A 20,069-nucleotide genomic window follows, 5' to 3' on the forward strand; every position below is an offset into this window, starting at 1 on the left:
CATTTCATGTCTATCCTTAAATCAATTGACTAATAATAGTTGATATAGGATACAGAAAGTATTTAGAAATAGTAATTAAATACTTTTTGGAGAAGGTTATTTGTAAAGTAATCCAATAACACTATTGAATATGTAATTAGTAACTAGTAATTAATTACTTTTTTCAAAGTAACTTGCCCAATACGGTTTACATTTACATTTCTTCATTTAGCAAACACTTTTATCCAAAGCAACTTATACACTTTTCTTAAAGCAGATATGTTTAATGCATTATAAAAGGCGTTTTAATGCAACTTACACTTTGTAACACTTATCAATTAATTGAATGTATTTCAACTCACATTATGAACAACAATAATGCATCATACAATTTAATAACCCTTAATAAGGCATAATACCTAAAGGCTTTCAGTAAAGTTGTACTAAACTCACAAAAGACAAACTTCTCTCTCAGATTCTTACTAAAATTGCCAAAATGGAAAGCTGTGCTTTTTTGTATTAAAAATGGTTACGAAAGACTTCATTGAAAACAAAGAACTGCTGAAATAAAACATGACTGTGTTCTACTTTCAGTGAGGCAAGAGATTAACATGCGCTTAAACAGCTCAGACACTTTATCAAGATCATCTCACAGCTTCGGCTGGACAGGAATGGAGGCTTTCTGGTGCGTTTCCTTCAGCCAGGAGATGAGGATCTTATTCACTTCTGCAGGTCTGATGAGAGAAAACATAACAAATGATCTCATTTGAAAACATCGCCTGGTGACCACAAATGAGCTCCACTGTTTCTGACCCCTCTGTAAGACACAAATATCACATTTAAACCCTTCTGATGGAGTCAAAGGGTTACCTCGCTTGTCCTTTTTTTAAATGAACCGAGGCATTTAGTGTCAGGTTGAAAATGTCAGCGTTCGCCTATTGATTAGTGAAGTTCAGCGGAGGGTTTGATAGATTCACAGGGGTCAAGAGACATTCAAATAATTTACAGTCTCAGGGGTCGAGCTATCGAGCCCTCGGGTCAACACGGAGAGGAATGTTAAATCTCTGTCTGATCAGATCCACTCATTAACCGTCACACTGAGGATATGAACCATAACTTGGGGTGTTGAAATAAAAATAAAAAAGTAATCTTTTATCAGTAAGCTATTGTCGATGGCTTTCAAAAAGACAAACGTACTTCAGAAGATACAGTATCAGATCTTTTTTTTTAGAAAAGCACAGTTTAACAGAATAATGCTTCTCATGAACTGAATGCAAAAACAGTTGATGGAGTGAGAAATGTGGCATATCGGTGACCGACGAGGTCTTCATTTTTTGTGATCTGATCTGATAACATGTGACAGCAGTTTCTCGCCAGTTGCAGTTCAACTACTGTATATCCCACAAATACCACTTTATGAATTCTTAGTAAAGACATTTGATAAAAACTAACGCAATCATTTCACAACAATGCACATGATTAGGGAGGTCGTAGATATTTGGTAACATAACAGAAGTAACACTTCTGTAAAACAAAGCTCGGAAAAACATGTCACATTTCAGTCCAAGATCAATAAAAGAATGCATATATTTTTTACACCTGCGGAAAAAATTACGAGACCACTTTAAACTTAAAATCAACATTTCTAGATGTATTGTGGTCTTTTCAGTCTAGTGTCTGTTGAATTTCATCAAAATTTTACTTCAGGAATGTCATAAATTCATCCAACAGCAATGTGTTTAGACACATGAAAACTGTGGTCACAAAAGTGAATCTGAACTTGTTTTCTTTGCCGTTTTTGAGATCTGAAAAATGCAGAGCATCTTATTTATGAATCATTTTTCTCCCGTTTCTCTAGTTTTCTTTTCTACAAATAAATGCAGATAGAAACAATATTTTTGGTTCAAATTTAAGGGGAAATATTGGTATTGGTTCACAGAATGAAATAAAAATAATTATTTGATCTAAACGCAGACCTATAAATAGTGCATTACAAAAACGATTTTAATATGGTTTCTTTGTTCGCGGCTATAAACATTTCTGTCTGGCTTCATCATTATTTCCAGCAAAAGTAGAGTCCTTGAGGAAGAAGGGTCTGGTGTCATTGTTTAAACCACAGTCGGTATACAATATGAAGAATGTTTGTCTATATGGTGAAAGCACATTAAGGTGTCATAACCTTGGAGGCCAGTTGATATCTGTCATCTGTCATGTATGTGATTGGATGACGGTACTGTCCAATCACTAAACTCGTTTTGTGATGGAAGGCCTGCATCAGAGTTGTCTTTCATATAAATCCCAATGTCTGCAATATTTCCTAGGACACATGTTGTATATGTTTCTCTTTCTATGACAAACTATTGGCTGTAAGAGTGAAGTCAATAGGCAAAGTCTACATCTTTCATTTCCATTTGATGTTAACACAGACTTTAGGTTGAAGGCACATTTCATTTTTCCCAAAGCAATTTACCGTTAACGGAACAAAATTATCTTTTTCATGTTTAAATTACTATACTCTTTATGAAAATCTGAATTTTTTGTAGTTTTTTTCAAACATTGATTTTTCATACAGGATTCATAAAAGTAGTGATAGTTGACAAATTCAAATGCACTTTCTTTGATTTATTTTTTATCAGCATATATTCACTGGAAATCAAATCCATTCATAAATCTTTTTGCATGTAATCAAGCAAAACTACTTCGTGGTATAATATTTGACAGAATGAGGATAAAGTACTAAAGGTCAGACTGCCTTTTTGTATACCTTTCACTGTTTTCCAATTTCCTGGACAGCACGTTTGCCTAACACTGACATTTCAATACATGTGTAATATGTAATTTAAGAGTCATTCAGACACGTGACCTGCCGCTATAAAAAGCTATAAAGCCTTCGATGTTGTTTAAAGCGTACGTAACATGACATCATGAAAATGACGTTTCATGCAGTCTGTTATATTGCCGTGTTTGAAAGTAAGCAGTCTGCCAAGTTATAAGTCCGAAGGTAATTAAATAACAAAGTTATTTGCTTGTAAAAATGAGAGTCGACTCTGAATCACACAAACGAGCCGTGGATGCATATCTACGTCACTATACATAAACGTGTTGCTGAGACTGCCGGGAAAACTTATGTATATTTTCGTACCTTATGTCTGTGTTTAGCTAATGCATATAACGCTAACATTAGCATGTAGCGTTGTTTCTGGTGTGTTACAGTTTGTTTATCTTGCTATTTACTCGGCTGATTTAATTGTTCAATCCATGAATTCTCAAAGTATTTGCTTCAAGAACAAAGTCGAGTACTATCTGTATTGTAATAACATCTGAAGATACGAACACGGTACACTGTATGCTGTGTCAACTAGTCCATGTATAATACTGTTACAAGAGAATTGTAAATGTTATTTTTCTTACTGGGATCTGCAGAAGGATGAAATAATTCTCCAAATACTTTAAACATTTATGAACTTAATAGAATGTTTTATGAAATTATTTTGTTGTGAAGGCAACAAACGATAGACAATATTTTTCATAACATAAATTGATTCATAATAATGTGTAAACAATCTGTTACACTTCCTGGCAGCAAATATTTTCATCCTCGCTTTGCAGTTTGACGCATTTGCCGCACGTGCACCTATATAGATATATTTGGGTGAAATTACAATCATTTTTCATAACGTCGACTTTTTGAAATGCTCTATGTACCATGACAACGCACAATTAGACGAAATAATAGTATTACTAACGTATTTTAAGAAAAATAATAATTTACTTCATTGATAAGAAAAACACAAAATGCATGTTGTCACACTGAGAGTTTTTATGACAAGAGTTGTCACTTGACACTGACAAACATCTGCTCCAGTCGTGGTGGAGTTTGTGGAGGATTAGCGTCTTCTTCCTCGTCAGACTCGGGCTCAAACTGGTACGATAAAAATCGCCGCCATCTCTATCTACACATATACATAAATAGATCCAAACAGATGTAAACCGTAATCCTGTAATGATGGTAGACGTTCACTTTGCGACAAATGATGAACGCGTTTGACCAATCACAACAGACTACACCATCTGACCAATCACATGACACAAGGTTACCGGGTAACAGGGGCCTAGACGGGTGAATCGCGGAACGAATCATTTGAGAGTCAGTCAAGAAGTAGGGTACGAATAACTGCATATAATTACGAGATTAAAGTGTTTTTACACATTATATGTAGATAAACATGTTGTTGGACACTCGATTACCCAAAGTAGGGCCTAAAAAAACATATGTTACCTACTCTTTAACGTCAGTATATCTATATTCATTATGAATACATCATTGAACGCTACCTCTCCATTTGTGTCCAGTGTCCACACTCCTCAATGTGTCCTCTGCTGAGATTTGGAACCTTCAAACATCAAACAGACAAGATATTAGTACAGCAGACATGTCAAATGATACTGTCTGACATTAAACATGGCAGGATTACCACAATTACAAATTATATGATATCTACTAATTCTTGCGCTTGACCGTTTTTTGTTTTTATTACGCAAAAACAAACAAAATGGAAGCGGCCTTAAAGCGTTTGCGTTGACCATTTGGCAGGTGCTTGAAATCAAAGTGACACAGAATGAAAGATTAGACATGTGAATGAAGATAACCACAGGGATTTCGGCAGAGACAGATTTAGTTTTTTTATTAAAAATAAGTCTGCTTATGTGTGCTACTAATATAAACATATTTTTTGTAAGGGGCAGGATTTCCACATGAACACAGAATGAATTGTTATTAGAGAATCAGTAATAAGTGATCTCACCAGCTTCTCCATCCCTTTGGCAAAGACTGGCAGAAGAATGGGGTCCTTTCCTGCGGTCACCATCAAAGCTGGCATCATAATCTGTGGAGGACATTTTATTTTTGTGTGATTATGCACAAACTGATTTACCAACCGTGTTACTAAGCTAAACGTGACTGCCGAAACTTGGGCTGTCAAATGATTAATCGCGATTAATCGCATCCAGAATAAAAGTTTGTGTTGAACTAATATATGTGTACTGTGCATATTAATTATGAATTTATGAACCCACACACATAAATGCATATATTTAAAAAAAGATCAAATAAAACATTTAATAAATGTTCATATAAAATTTTATTTATTAGTAAATATAAATAAATATATTTAAATATTTCCTAAATATACATACATAAGTACGTGTATGTTTTTGAGTTTATAAATAGAAACTGAATATGCACAGTACACATACTTTTATTCTGGATGCGATTAATCGTTTGAAAGCCCCAAAAAAACTAAGTTAATTCATGTCACATTGTTTTTCCGTTTTTAGCATTTCTGTTTATTCTTAAAGTGATAGTTCACCCAATAATTTAAATTCCGTCATTATTAACTCGCTCTTGTCATATCAAACCTGTATGATTTCTTTCTTTCGTCAGACTCAAAATAAAATATTTTGAAGAATGATGTTATCCGGCACCCATTGACATTGGTTAACAATCCACACAACAGAAGTGAATGTGTGCCGGCGCTGTTGCATTACCAACTTTCTTCAAAGTATCTTTGTTTGAAATGACAAAAATAGGTAAAGGTGAACATATGAATCTATGAACTGTTCCTTTATATTCCTTTAAGTTTGCAGTACTTCATGAGGTCAGTGTCTATATAAATAGAAAAGTGTCTCAGTAAAGCGCTTCAACCGATGTCACGTAGGAGCAGATGTGGGATGAGTTGCATCGGGCTGCTTTTGACAGTGACGGTGTCAGAGATCTGCTTTTCTGGCAGTGAAGCGTATCATTTGGCGGACACTTGCCTTGCCCCTTGGCCTGGAACACATCCAACGCCAGTTCCTCTCCCCGTTACGGTACCAGTTCAGAGGACCCCTGAGACAGAACCATACCCTCGGTGAAAACATGTCATCTACGTGTAGTGAATGAACATCTGTATATTATCAATTCCTGTGGCTGAACAGACACACAGTCACCTGTAATCTTCTAAATCTTGCAGAAGAGAAGAAAGATGAAGCCATGGTATGTGATTTAGGACACTGAGTCTCAGACACTAACAATGCATACACATGTGCACAAAGTTTTTACCAATAAAGCAATTATTAGTGCACGAGACCCCCATTGAGTTTTCTAACATACCTGTAAAATCATCAGACGCAAATGAAACTATAAATAATGAATAGATTTTGTAGAAAATGTACCTGAAGCCGCTCTTGGAGTATTGTTGAATGTAAAAACGCAGTGCAGACTCGTTCAAAATGGCACTGCGGGGCGGATCATCAGGTGCGCCCACAAACAATCCACCTGATAAACAAAAGAAACACAACATAACACTCATGTCTGATGTGTGCACAAATGTACATTGATGCATTCACACCGTTAACAGGCCTGATTTGGTCATTTTTCACGTAATTCATCAAATCTGTCATATTGTATTGTCCTTTCTTACCTCTCTCGCAGACCCCAGATGAGCGTAACGGAGGATGTTTCTGTGACAAAACAGAATTAAACTCTAATGCCTCTTTAATAAAAAATTCTTCACAGTATGTTGTGCGTTGCTACAAAGTGACGGAAACCCCACGTTGAGAATATTGTTCTCGTTATTTTCGAGGTATCCCTTTTCCTGCTCGTAACACCTTAGAATTAGCGGCGAAGAAATAAACGGTGTGTTTGTTTGATGAATGGGAGTGATTCGTGTGAATGTGTCTCTGACAGCATGCATCCCCCTCAGCCGTGGAGATTTCCCTTGTTTTTTTATTTTCAGCAGGTCGTGCATCACTCAGGGTTTGTGCGTCATTAGAATTCAGTGTGAGTTTTTCTGAAGCTGATGTTTGTCGTTCATCACTTGAGGATCACAGGGCCGGATGGGAGCCCTTTAAGTGGCCCTCATTATGATTCGGGTCATTCGGTGGAGACTGCACGACTCGCCTCTTTCATCTGCACTACTTGCTTTTGGATAACACAATAAGATGCCTGTGTTACCAGATTCTTGCAGTTCACCAGGGATCACCTTGCATTTTTGCGTTACAATTGTTTTGAAAAAAGATTTAAAAACAAAATGGTTGTTTGTGCAAATCCTGTAGGTTTTCTTTTTACTAAAATGTACTGTATCAAAAAACACATCAATGCCATAAACATGACAAACTTATCTGATGTACAGTTGTGCTCAAAAGTTTACACACCCGTTGCAGAATCTGGAAAAAGCTGGATTTTTTTTAAATGAATGTTTATTTTTAATTGACTCCTGCCCTGAGCAAGTTATTTTACTAAAGAAATGTTAACAAAAATTCACACTAAAGAATAATAAATGAATTTCTCAAAATAGCTCAGTGCAAACGTTTACACACCCCTGGTTCTTTATACTGTTTGATGTTACCTAAACAATCAATGACAGTTTTTATGTTTTGTCATAGTTGTTTAAGGGTTTCTTGTTCGTCATGAGTCATTAAACTGTCTAATGATCTTAGAAAAACAATCATCCAGGTCCTCCACAATCTTTGCTTGTCCAACAGTAACTGTATGATGTTGTAAGGCAGCTGGAAAAGTTCTAAGAACTAAGGTAGTTTGTGATGCTAGAACACAAAACAATAAAACCCCATTTGTTGCCAGATCCTGAGGAATGATATCCTTTCTTCCCATCAGTGGTTGACGTCCATGAACTGAACCCCTCTTCTTATCACACCTCTCTCCTCCCCTTCATCTCTTCAGGCCTTGATCATTGTAAAAGTGCTTCCATATTGTGTTTTTAATGTTTTGTCATGTTATGAAGATTTGAACATCATGTCTGGTATTGTTTTAAAGGTCTTGGTGTGATGGGTAAGAAGGTCTAGTTCCTTCAAACCTTCATGATTCTTTGTTACATTTGGGTATATAAGGTCAATTGGAAAAGACTCGGAGAAGCTTCTGTAACCAGAACTTCCCACACTGCAACTGTGTGTCTCGATTTAACCAGGTAGGATAAACTTTGTGGTTTTAATTTTATACTATGTTGATAATCTTTGCTCATTAAGTTAGAATGGTCTTTGTATGCACATTCTATGATTTGAATTGATGTTGTACCTGCCTGGTATAATGTGCGACTGCATGTTCCAATCTAAAGAATAACTATAAATAATAAATATTAAAGTATGGAGATTTATAGATAAGTTAACTTTGATCAACAGATACATTTGAAATGTCATAGAAGTTTTTTTATATTATGTTAAAATTGGAGTCAGATCAGTCTTAACCACAGAGTCATATAAATTGAACTAAATTGTAACTTAAAGTTCTGAAATAACTTCATGTAGAAATCGCTGAGGAGAAGTAGAACACGAGATCCCTTCAACCACACCATTGGAATCCGTCGTTGGGCCAGTGGGTGGTCTTTAACAATATTGAAATGATTGAGGACCATCAAGAGACTCATACACAACTATTACAATAGATAGAAACATTCAGTGCTGCCAAAAAAGTCAGCATCATTCATTTAAAGTCAGGTGGGTGTACAACTCTGAAAATGGTTTTGGTGTAAAAAAAGTATATTTAATTTTCTGAAAAACATTTATAATTTTTTTTAGTTTTTACAGTTTTACAACCACCTGATCTCAACATCATTACAGTTACTGCTGGACATGAGTCAAAATAAGCCTTCATTTTCAAAAATCTTCTTATTTTTCCAAATGTTTCAGCTTTATCCAGATTCTGCCAGGGGTATGTAAACTTTTGAGCACAACTGTATATAGCCACATAGATGTGTAGTATAGTAACTGATAACAGTGTCACTACAAGAAATTTCTTTCTTTTGTTTTTTTCTATGTTTCTTATGGTAATCTGCGATCTATGTCTTAAAATGGCCGGGTCTGTTTTTTTCTTCGTCCATGACTTTCGTTATGTCCTGTGTTACTTGTTTATTTATATTAAAAAAAGAAAATACGCTATTAAAGTAATGTAAATTAAATGTTGCAATTTGAACTAAAATATTATATTAAATAAAATAATGCATTACATTTTTACAAAATATCTAAAATATTTAGTATATATATCATTTTTATAACACTTTTTAGATAAAATTTGTAATATATTTTAAAAGCAAATGTTAAGTAGAATGTATTATTATATGTAATATTCGAAAAGAGAAGAGAGGAAAAAAAAGGTGGTCATCTCAAGTTCACACACAATCTCTCTTTCTTATCTCGATCTGTGACTTTTTTACAAACTGCTACAGTAACTAAACACCTTTTTTAAACATGTAACTAACTATATTTATGGAATAGGTCGCAGTTAGCTTTATAAAAATTTGAATAAAACTTACAGTCTCATAACTTGCAAAGAACATCAGTTTGAAAGTTCTCTCCAGGTTTTTCTCTAGTTCGGCCTCTGCAACGCCCTAAAACATGGATGGCATGGATATCAAGTCATTAAATACCATCTGTATAAACGTCACATGAATCAGTGGTGTTCTCACTTACAGGCTTCTGAAAGTAGAGCTGATAATCAAAGATGGGTATGGCCTTGAGTTTCTCCAGCGGGTTTGTGTTTGGATCCACAGGAAACAGAGGAGTGTTGAGAGACGCCACGGCTCTAGATGTCACCACCGGGAAAACACACAAGCTCTTGTTGAATGACCGTTTGCCAACCAAAACACAATTCTGCGTGTTTGGTTTGTAATGTCTTAGTGTATTTTGTGGGTACCTGACTCTCTCCGGGTGATACTGAGCCATGTTCCACACCAGAGAACCGCCCCAGTCGTGACCCAACAGAGTGACCTGAGCAATCCCCTGCAGAACCAAGGCCAAGACCACACACATCAATACACATTGAAACGTCTGGGTCACATTCATCCTTAAATATTAGGAAGCAAGCAAAGATTAATCTGTGTAGTATAGTGCCTGATAACAGTGTCACCACAGCAATTATTTTCTTTTGTTATATGTATAGATTGTATTCCTCATTATCGTTCTGTCTTGATATTAGTAGGTCTACTTTTTTCTTTGTCATTGACTTCGGTGATGTCCTGTGTTACTTGTTTATACAAATTTTTAAAAGATCATTTAAATTAAACGTAGCAATTTGAACTAAAGTATTATATTAAATCAAATAATTAATTACATATTTACACTTCAAAAAAACAAAACATTCGTCGTTCAGCTCCTCAGTGTAATACTCAGTCTCAAACAGAAATAAAAACCATTCCTCGCTCCATCACAATAATTTGATTTTCTCTAAAGCTAATTTGCATGATTAGATCATTAACTGTAATAGATAATTAGAGAATAATAACCTCCTACACAACAATATGACACGCTGCCCTGCAAACCCCACCCTGATACTGTCTGATGGGAAAACATCGCACAGAAACTCAACCGCAGCGTGACTGGGCACATGCAACTAAAATTAGATTTCAATTTGTTAGTTAAATAAAAATTAAAAAAATCCAGACCAGAACCAAACCAATAACGTATGACTTTAGAAGGAGAGCTTCGTCTTTTTAACTACATTTCACTGCTGGTTTTGTGAAACTTTAAATACGGCGTTATGATAAGAGCTTGAACAGAAGTGCGATGTCAGTTTCACACATCGACTTCAGCAGAAGTCACACATCGGTCAGATAACCAAATGGCAGTAGCTGCTGTATGTCTCAAAACAACGAACTTTGTCAACTGTCATATCATCTCTGTCCTTCTGCAATCTTGAATGTCTGAATTTTTTCAGTAAATTAAATTCACACACTATACTTTTGTCAAAGTTGAAAATCACGTTTTAATATATTTTATTAGTTCGATATTTCCAAATCCAAATAACAATAATAATAATGATTCATGAAACAAAATTAAAAAAATGACGCAATAAAAAGGTTTTAGAAGGACAGCAGCGAAATTATCGCACTCATCAAATTAGAAAAAACAATTCTGATAAACTAGAATGTGTTATACAATTCTAAATGTGGCTGCAAAAAGAGGAAACACTGTGGCATCTCATCTCAACACTGTAATGTCAGTGGAAACTCTCGGTTAAAACCACTTTGAAGACATGCAAAACTGCATGTGGGTTCTCTGCTAACATTTTAAATGACTCCATAATATATCTCCATACGATCCGAGAACAATTCAGTCATCCTTGAATAATGTAAAAAAATTTAATTGCACCATGAAGAGATGATATGCGTGTGTCAAATAAAAAACAGACTTACCATCTTATCCAGAAAAGCCACCAGATCCTAAAAGAAGTTAAGAGAAGAACGAAGTTATTAGTTTTAAGTGTAACATAACATGTCATCATAGGGCTGTGAAATTAATCAAAAATGAATGGTAATCGTCAACTTTGGACTTGGAGGTAAAACAATTATTGTGCCGCATTTCATTTTGCATGTATCTTCTCTTTTCTTGAGGTATAATTCCACCATATTAATAGATATTAATATAACCTCATATAATGCGCACCCCTTTCCACATGGTTCAGCTGTGCTTTTTCTTTACATTCATTTTCCAGTTGAATTCACAGTTTAAAAGGGAAAGTTTTTTTTTCATTTTTCTATGTTTTTTTTAAAAGTCAATGAGTAATCGTGTTAAATAAACAGGATCTCAATATTGGCCAAAATAACGGTGATCATAAAACAGCCCTACATCAACATGACAAAAAAAACACAAATGCAACGCAAGTTTGTTTTCTTACCAACATAATCTGTTCTTGAGAGTATTCCTCAATCTCTGACGGACCCATGGAAATAAAACAGAACATACCGTATTCATTAATATCATAATGATTATTATAATATTATTATTATTATTATTATTAAATTTCAGTATGATTCCGTATATCACAGTTTAACTAGAAGCCGTCTGTTAAGTGTAGGTTACAAACTTATCTGACAGAAGGATGAAACTTGATCTTATTTATTTATTATTGTGCGGTGAGTTGTGCTGTGAAAGGTCAATTTCCCATTAGGATTAATAAATTGAATCAATTATCAAATTTGAAAATATTTTTTTATTAAAAAGGCTTTTAGTCATATTGAGAATGTAGTCATGCAGTTGTGACTTTATTCACGTCATACTTGTTGCTTGACCTCGTGAACCTCACTGCCTCAACAAAACATGCACTGTCATGGCACGCACGTCTTTGTGTTAACTCGGAATGCATCACACAAGTGTCCAGCACACATGGTGAAGAGCAATGCTTCTCAATTTCCTTCTCAGCATGGTGCCGCAGTGATCACAGAGCCTGACGCTTCAATACCTCCAGGCCTATAATTCCATTCCCTGAAAATTCATGCCACTTTCAGACCCAAAAACGTGACTTTTTTTAAAAGTGGTGCTAGCACACGTTTTAAATGCGAACTTCAAAATCCTTCACTTGTAAAAGTTCTTATCATTTGAGAAAGCATTTTATTTGACAAAAATACGTGTGGTCCCAACTGCAACATAAACGTGCAGTGTACTTTACGTAATCTTTGCACGGTTTAAAGTCAAATGACACTAACTGACTTTTACCGCAAAGTTATTATGAAATAATGATTTAAGTTTTGCAAACTTCAAATTTTGTTTCATTTTTAAATGTCTGCCTTTAATGCGTATGTCTGCTAAACATTTCTGGAGTCAAATTTTGTTTGTACTTGTACACAAGCATACAGATGATGTGAAAACCAACAGACATGGACTAAACGTTCAATTTATTGTTAGCTAACTAGGGGTACTCCCGAACAATAAAAATGATGAGAATAAGGTCTGACCTTCTGGTGCAGTAGAGTCACCGTAACCTTTCATGTCAGGGGCCAAAACTCTGAATCCAGCAGCGGCCAAAGCAGGAATCTGAATCCACCACAAACAAACAAACAATGACACAGAGTAAAACTCTGATACAAAGTTACTATTAGGTGCTGAGGTCGGTTACTAAGTTGTTGCTATGCAGGTGTGGAATGAGTAACGCAACGAGATGAATAATAAGAGAAAGACCTTTTTTCAATTGATTTAATTCAATTTAAGCGACCTTTCAAATGCATGGATAAAAATCTCATTGATCCTCATTGATACATTTGTCTTACTTCAGAAAGACCTTTGTAGCCAAAAGCAATTTATATTTTAACCACAGGCACAATCCTTCTGGAGCAGCCTGTGGCTCCGTGTTATGTAATCCTTCATAAATCACCCCGTTTGGAGTTTGAACCCACGACCTCTCGCCTCCACTTCAACCACAAAAGCCACATCATCCTCATACCAATGAGCACGATTCCTTCATCTATCAATCGTATTGTGCAGTGAACAACATCTTCGAGGTCTGTGATCCTGATCTGCTCTCCTCACCTGGTACCTCCAAGAAAACCAACTCTCAGGAAATCCATGGCAAAGAAGAACAGGTGGCCCGTCGCCCATTTCCACAAAGTGAAGCTTCACCCCTGGCTGAAAAAGATCAGAACACACTTAATCAACTCCACGCTTCAGGTGACCGCTCACAAACGCAGTGTTTTACATTACCTTAACATTAACATATCCATGGGTGACATCTTCAGGAAGACAAAATGGTGGTTGGAGATCATTGGTGACCTGTAAAGAAGAGCAGGGGTTGACGTGAAATCTTTGTCTATTGTGACGTGTTTTTCTCCCTTTAACAGCCTTTTGTTTATTCTTTTATAATCATAATGCACGCAGATTTCTTGACCTCATTATACATCATTTGTGTCATATCACTAGACCATGTAAATAGATCAAGACAAAACCATGATTTAAACATGTAAGAATTAGGGCCCTATATTCACAATCTAAGTCTAAAGCGCAGGGTGCAAGTGCACTCGGGGTGTGTCCGAAACCACTTGTGTTAGTTTAATGATAGGATATAGTCGGCGGCACCTGGTTGCATGGTCTAAACGGGTCGTCCTGATTCTCTTAATGAGTAATGGGTCTCTAATCTCTCATTCCCTTTAAGATCTAGTTGCGCTCGCCATGGTGGATTCGCCATTTACACGGCGGACTTTGCAAGAGCAAAGACTGGACGCTTCTCTAGAGAGGAAAAGGATCAACAGGATGTCCACAATAATCATCTTTTACATTGTACTACATTTACTTTCATATTTGGCATGTTTGTGTCCTGCTGCGCTTCCCTCTGTGTAATAAATAAAGGGAAAGCTCTTTAAATAACATAATAATATTGCGCCATGGACTTATGATCACTAGATTTTCAGTTCCTCAAAATAGCAACGCCCAAACAATTCGCCTGAAAACACCTCTTTTTTAGACCAACACATGGGCGCACAAAGGAGCGCAAATGCATTTGCTCTTTAAACAATGCAACACAGGACGGGAAAATTAGAACTGCGTCGATCTGAAACTAGCAAAAACACTTGCGCCGAGTTGCGCCGGGTGTATGATAGAAAGATTACACTTTCCATCATGGTAAAATAAAATTTATAACATGGTCTGTTTGAATACTCCATTCTGATTGGCTGAAAGGTGTGGATTAAGTAATCCCCAACTGGACTGGAGCTACCCGTGGAGCTACCTTCCGTCCAATCAGAATCGAGTATTCAAACAGACCATGGAATAAAACCCTTTAACGCACAGGTAGCTCCAGTCAGTTTGAAAAGATCTACTTACTAAAAAAAATAACTGTTAAATTTCACCGGTTTGATAACACTGTAAACTTGGGATGCACCGAAAGGAAAATTCTTGGCCGAAACCGAAAACCGAAAAAGAGGAAACCAAGGCCGAAAGCCGAAAACCGAAACACCGAAAGAAATTTGGCCAATTATTAGTACCCTTGCATTTATGGCTATTACTGTGTACTAACTTTACCAAAATCAAGGCATTGCAATTGCATAATTAAAGTTTCAAAGAATAAATCAATTACAAATTATGCAAATATTTATTTAGCACATTGCAACAATGCACAGTATAAAATAAAATTCAACTAAGATGTTTAACTTGACCCCACTCATGTGTATATTAAATAATAATGTACAGGGTACTGGCCTGCTGAAAAGTTGTACAATTAAATGTTCTCTCATGAAAACAAAGTGCATTTAGGTCAAGTGCATTTTACATTTTTCTCTGTAGGACTACTACAAGAAAGTCTATTCAGAACAAGTGCAACTGCTTAAAGATACAACACTATTTTCTCTGTAGGCCTTCAACATAATATTGTATCCAAACAAAGACTCCCATAGCCCATATGTTAACTGTAGAACTTTAACAACAACAAATGCACCAAGAATTGCTAATGTGCAAAGTTGATAATAAGTAGCGTAAGAATAGAATAACCAACTTATTCTGTCGTCTGAAGCGCTATGATGTTCAGAAACGGAATTTGGAGAAAAACGTGTTTAAATTTAAGTTATGAAAATAAAAGCCCAACAGTCCAATATCTCAAGTCAAAATCACTTTACAGTGGTAAGAGACTTACTCTAATAACAATTTAGTAAAAAAAACATTTCCTAGTGTTGAAGTCTATAAAAATACTGTACAAACCCGTTGGAATAAAACGAAAGTAAGGAAAATGGTGAAGCGCACACTTAAAGAACGAGAGCTCTGACATTATCACTACACGAGGAAACATTACGGACATCAACTAATAAGCAGTGAAGCAAGTTTTACGCTGTTTATCATGTACATAGTGTCTGGACTTTTGATCATCTCTTGTATATTTTGCGATCGCGGTCCGGCTCGCGTGAGCAGTGGAGCGGGCATAACTCCTGGTGCCGTAGACTGAGAGCTCTGTCATCTCACGAAAACATTGTATAAAAAACTTTGCATGCCATAGTTTACACAAGACTGGCGGGAAATGTGCATTAATACTTCTTCATTCTTCATGTTATGTGGTTTACTTTGATAGGTGAACTGTCTTTCCCGCGTCCCAGCGTGACATCCGATGGGTTTTCCCAAATCGTATCACATGTCTAGTCAGTCAAATGACAACGACACGCAGATCGCTTCACGAGCATATCCCGCTGAAGGGAAACGGGTGTTTACAAATTGCCCTCATTGTAATCTGCCAGATTGACGGCGTCACTGGTAAAAAAATCTGTCAATGACAAAGAATCTTTCGGATTACGCGACCTCTGGTTCACACACGTAAAGGAATATTGGTTGCACTCTAGAGCCCTGAGGGTGCATGCAGTTTAGGAGACGCTTTAGTGCTGCGATTAAAGGAATAACGTCCGCTACAGATGCATCAAAGGAGAGGTATCTGTTTGTGTCATCACAACATTTCGGCCGTATTGTTTCGGTGATAAAAGTCTTCGGCCGAAAACCGAAAATGCACTTTTGGGAAATTTTCGGCCGAAAATTTTCGGTGGCCGAATATTCGGTGCATCCCTACTGTAAACATCAATAAAAGCATTAACATGGCAACTTGGTTCTTGGCCTCCACGTTGTGGATTAAAACCCTTTATGTTTTTGTAAAATCCCTTACTTAAATAACTTAATAACATAAATATTTTAATGTCAATGAACATAGATTTTTATCTCAAGTCTCTTAATATGACATGGTTTCTCTTCCCAAATGGTTTGGAATCAGAATTTTGCACCTCTATTCCCGTAAACTTCTTGATTTCCCGAAGAGCCTCAGTGACGTCATGGATCTGAACAGCAGTCATTCCCAAGCCTTCAGCCGTCTTGACACTTTCTTCAGCAACATCGAGCCAGACTGCCTTAAAACATCAAAGATTTATAATACAGAATCATGTTTATACAGTGCAGCAGCGGTATGTCACAGGTTGTTTTCTGAGAGGGTTGAAGAAAGCAGTGAAGCAATATAACGAAAGACACTGCAACAACGCAAAATACAATAAATCTAATTGTGCGTGGTTAAGATAACCAATAAACAGACTTGTCAAAAACAATAAGAAAACAATTCACAATACGTGTTAGGGTATGTATTATTATTAATCTATAAATATTCTAATTTGAAAAAATAAGACCCGGATAAAATCTTCTTGTTACAGTATACTCATATGTTGGGGTAAAATGTCCAGATGCTGCAAATAACATCACTCACAACCTATGTTGTATAAAGTTTGTATTAAAATTCATCTGTAATAATATTTGGAGCTCTGTGAGATCATTTCCTGCACCTACTTCTTGTGGCGTAACAGCAAGTTTCTTGAGAACATTTTTGAAGATGTCCGGCTCAGGTACTCGGGCACCAGCATGGCAAGATCTCACAACCAGGTCAAAATGTCCTTCCAAGACAGAGATGATCCTCGCAGTGCTTTCTCTCTGATCGGTGTCATCAACCCAGATGTTGGCCAGAACGCAGGTGGTGATGCCTCGAGAAGAACCAAGAATTATTCAGAAAATGCATTTCTTAATAGTGGCCTTCAGCGTTGCAACAGTAACTTTATAAAAATACCATGATGACGCAGGACAGATGCTGCTTCAAGAATCGGCTTGTTGAATTCCACCTGCCTGATCTTATCCAAAAGCTTCTGAACCGAGAACTGGACTGGCAAAGACAAACTCTTTTCAGATGCCACCTTCTGACACTCCGCTTCAAACTCAGGAATCATCTGAGAAGTTTAACATCAACCGTGTCATGTCAGTCAAAACCATTACAGATGAAATATAGCAAAAAACACAAAATAATTCATGCATATACGATATGTGGTTCAGAAAATGATAATGTGCACGATTTTATTCCTTGCAAACTTTGATATTTTAACAATTAAAATGAAATGCGAAATCAGTCAAGTTTCGCAGCGTTTAAACACTTGTTTGCATGCAGAGCTTGCATGGAGATGCAACATAGTTGCATAATTTCAAACTATTACTAATACTAAAAAATGATATTAATCATAAACTACTTCAATTATTTGTGACATATACAATAAATAAATGCAGATTTTGTGCACGTGTAGAAAATTAAGGCATGACAGTAAATACATCACCTGAGTCAGAGTTATCCTCCCTCTCTCCGCTCGATACAGAGCATTATCAATGCCAACATTTGCAATGACATCATTTATGAAACCCCTGAAGCAAAAGAGTTATAATTGAGAAACTAACGGTTGTCATTGTTTTGCAAAAACGAAAAAATAAACGAATAAAGAAACAAAAGACTCATACCCTGAAATACCAAGAGTTTTCTCAAATTCCTGAATACTCTGGACAAGTTGAGGAGTCACAACAGGCCCCCACAGACTCAAACACACCGCCTTCTTCATCTGGAAACACGTTTATTTCCTCACACTAAGAGACAAACAAGCCACAGAAGAAGCACAGTGTGATAAATCTGTTAATTTGTAACTTTGCACACACAAGCTTGCAGCACAAAGTTCGTGGAGTAGAGCAAACCGAAATAATAAGTAAAGTTAAACGTTTACCTTCTGTTAGAAACTAGAAGGTCCGGATCGCGAGCGTCGTTGTACAGTACGTGCAGTACAGTGTCCAGCTTATGAAAAGAATGTTGTTTTGGCACTGCTTTTTAAACCAGCCGGAACGGTCTGTGAGTAAAGAGGTGTGTACGTTCTACGGCGCTGCGCAAACCGATGGCGTTTGACGTCACAATACCGCGAGAAAGATTCATAAACAGATACGACGAATTGCTCTCGCGATGCTTTATTATCGTACGTCGATCGGTCTGCGCAGCACAAAGTTGGCCACTAAACGTAGTTCGGCCATATGCATTGGTTATGAATAATGTGTTAAAACGAAACGAGTCGTTCGACCATTAAGAATCTTGCTACAGTGAACGCACGACTAATGAATATTAACTATGACACAAGACCAACCAAACGAGGGAATCATGACCTGTTTAACATTCATGACCACGATGTAAACGTACCCCTTCAACAACAAACTTCAAGAACAAACTCTTCTGTTTTCCTCTCTTTCTAGACACATATTTGACAATAACACAAACGCACACACTATATTATAACATATGTCACTGTATATAAACCGCGGAACACTTTTAGTTTGCACAAAATAACACCGTTATATCACATGTTTTAAAAAAGATGGACTAATGAATAATGGAATAGCGTTTATATAAGGGGTTATGCAACTCACATCTGCGGCCAAGACAGCTGCGGTCTCAAAATACACGGTCAAGCTAGCCGCCGTTTAGATTCAAATGCGCGCATATTGGGTGGTTTACGGTAACCGGAACGCAGCTTTTAAAGTTTTATTTAAAATGTAGATGATTCTCGTGTCTCGTCAATAATGTCAGAATATCTCTCCCATTAGCGTTTCTACTTATTAGAAATAATGTTTCTATTGGCATTTGAAGTGGAAAATGTGTATTTCTCCAAATCGCTTCAGGGAAATAAATCCATATTGTGTTCGTATAGTGGGGGTGGCTACTACTGAAGCTCAACATCATATTTTCTACATATGAGAAATAATGTTTTTATAGTCCATTATATTGGAATAATATGTTTCCAAAATGCTTTCAAAAACCATACTTCAGTTAAACCTGTAAAAATACATGGTTTCAGTAATAAAACCATGCATAATCAATACACCAAATACCATGTTTACAACACTTTTACAACAATTAGCACGATTAATTCGTAAGACTGATGGATAATACGCAAACTACTTAACTGCATTTGCAAGACCATCTAAAATGCGTTAAAATAATAAATATTTAAGTTACAGAGATATTGGTTTCACAATACAACGTTACAGCAATCATATTGCAAACATTCGGAGAAAAAAGTGCATCAATCACGACAAAACGAGATATTCTAAACGTAAAACAAAATTGTCACGAGACGCAGATCATTAAATAAAGCTTTACACACGCGCATGTTCCTGGAATTTACCGTAAACCGCTCATACACGCGCATCTGAACCTAAACGGCGGCTGGCTTTCCCAATTTTTAAATTCACATACCTTTGCGATGTTTCTACTGGAGGTGTTTGGGGTAGTTTTCAATAGACTGTCTGGGTTTTTGTTTATTACTCAAAATGGTCCGTGTCTAAACTCACTTTCACAAAACCCATGATGTCTTGACACGTGTCAATCTTCACAAAAAAATGCAAAAGGAAGTTTTAACGACGGGAGCGTTTCTATGGGTAACGTATGTTTTCAGCGAAGATCCATGCACGAGCGTTTTCAGGTCTACGGAAGCCGAGCGAACGTTGGTCTTTCGGGGTGTGAGCAG

The 20,069-nt window shown here is 36.5% G+C and overlaps 1 protein-coding gene across 4 annotated transcripts; it reads right to left on the bottom strand.

Annotated features, from left to right (window-relative positions):
- Positions 1-89: 89 nt before the first annotated feature.
- ephx2 (epoxide hydrolase 2, cytoplasmic) lies at positions 90-19,978 on the bottom strand. 4 transcript variants are annotated; one of them, XM_056767849.1, is made up of 21 exons: positions 19,799-19,978; positions 18,282-18,401; positions 18,025-18,147; positions 17,847-17,931; positions 17,312-17,468; positions 17,038-17,228; positions 16,488-16,610; positions 13,444-13,512; positions 13,273-13,368; positions 12,702-12,780; positions 11,645-11,679; positions 11,163-11,189; positions 9,665-9,750; positions 9,442-9,553; positions 9,285-9,359; positions 6,441-6,480; positions 6,193-6,295; positions 5,797-5,866; positions 4,785-4,865; positions 4,315-4,373; positions 94-713 (listed from the first exon to the last, which is right to left on the bottom strand). In XM_056767849.1, the coding sequence occupies exons 3-21, from the start codon at positions 18,120-18,122 to the stop codon at positions 629-631; spliced, it is 1,671 nt and encodes a 556-aa protein (XP_056623827.1). In that variant the 5' UTR covers positions 18,123-18,147; positions 18,282-18,401; positions 19,799-19,978; the 3' UTR covers positions 94-628. The 4 variants fall into 4 exon arrangements, with proteins under 4 accessions (XP_056623829.1, XP_056623830.1, XP_056623827.1 ...); XM_056767851.1 differs by lacking the exon at positions 18,282-18,401 and having other exon boundaries at positions 90-713; positions 19,799-19,940; XM_056767852.1 differs by lacking the exons at positions 18,282-18,401; positions 19,799-19,978 and adding an exon at positions 18,970-18,995 and having other exon boundaries at positions 90-713.
- Between the last annotated feature and the right edge of the window lie 91 nt (positions 19,979-20,069).

Source organism: Triplophysa dalaica, chromosome 15, assembly GCF_015846415.1.
Source record: "Triplophysa dalaica isolate WHDGS20190420 chromosome 15, ASM1584641v1, whole genome shotgun sequence".
Classification (NCBI taxonomy): domain Eukaryota; kingdom Metazoa; phylum Chordata; class Actinopteri; order Cypriniformes; family Nemacheilidae; genus Triplophysa; species Triplophysa dalaica.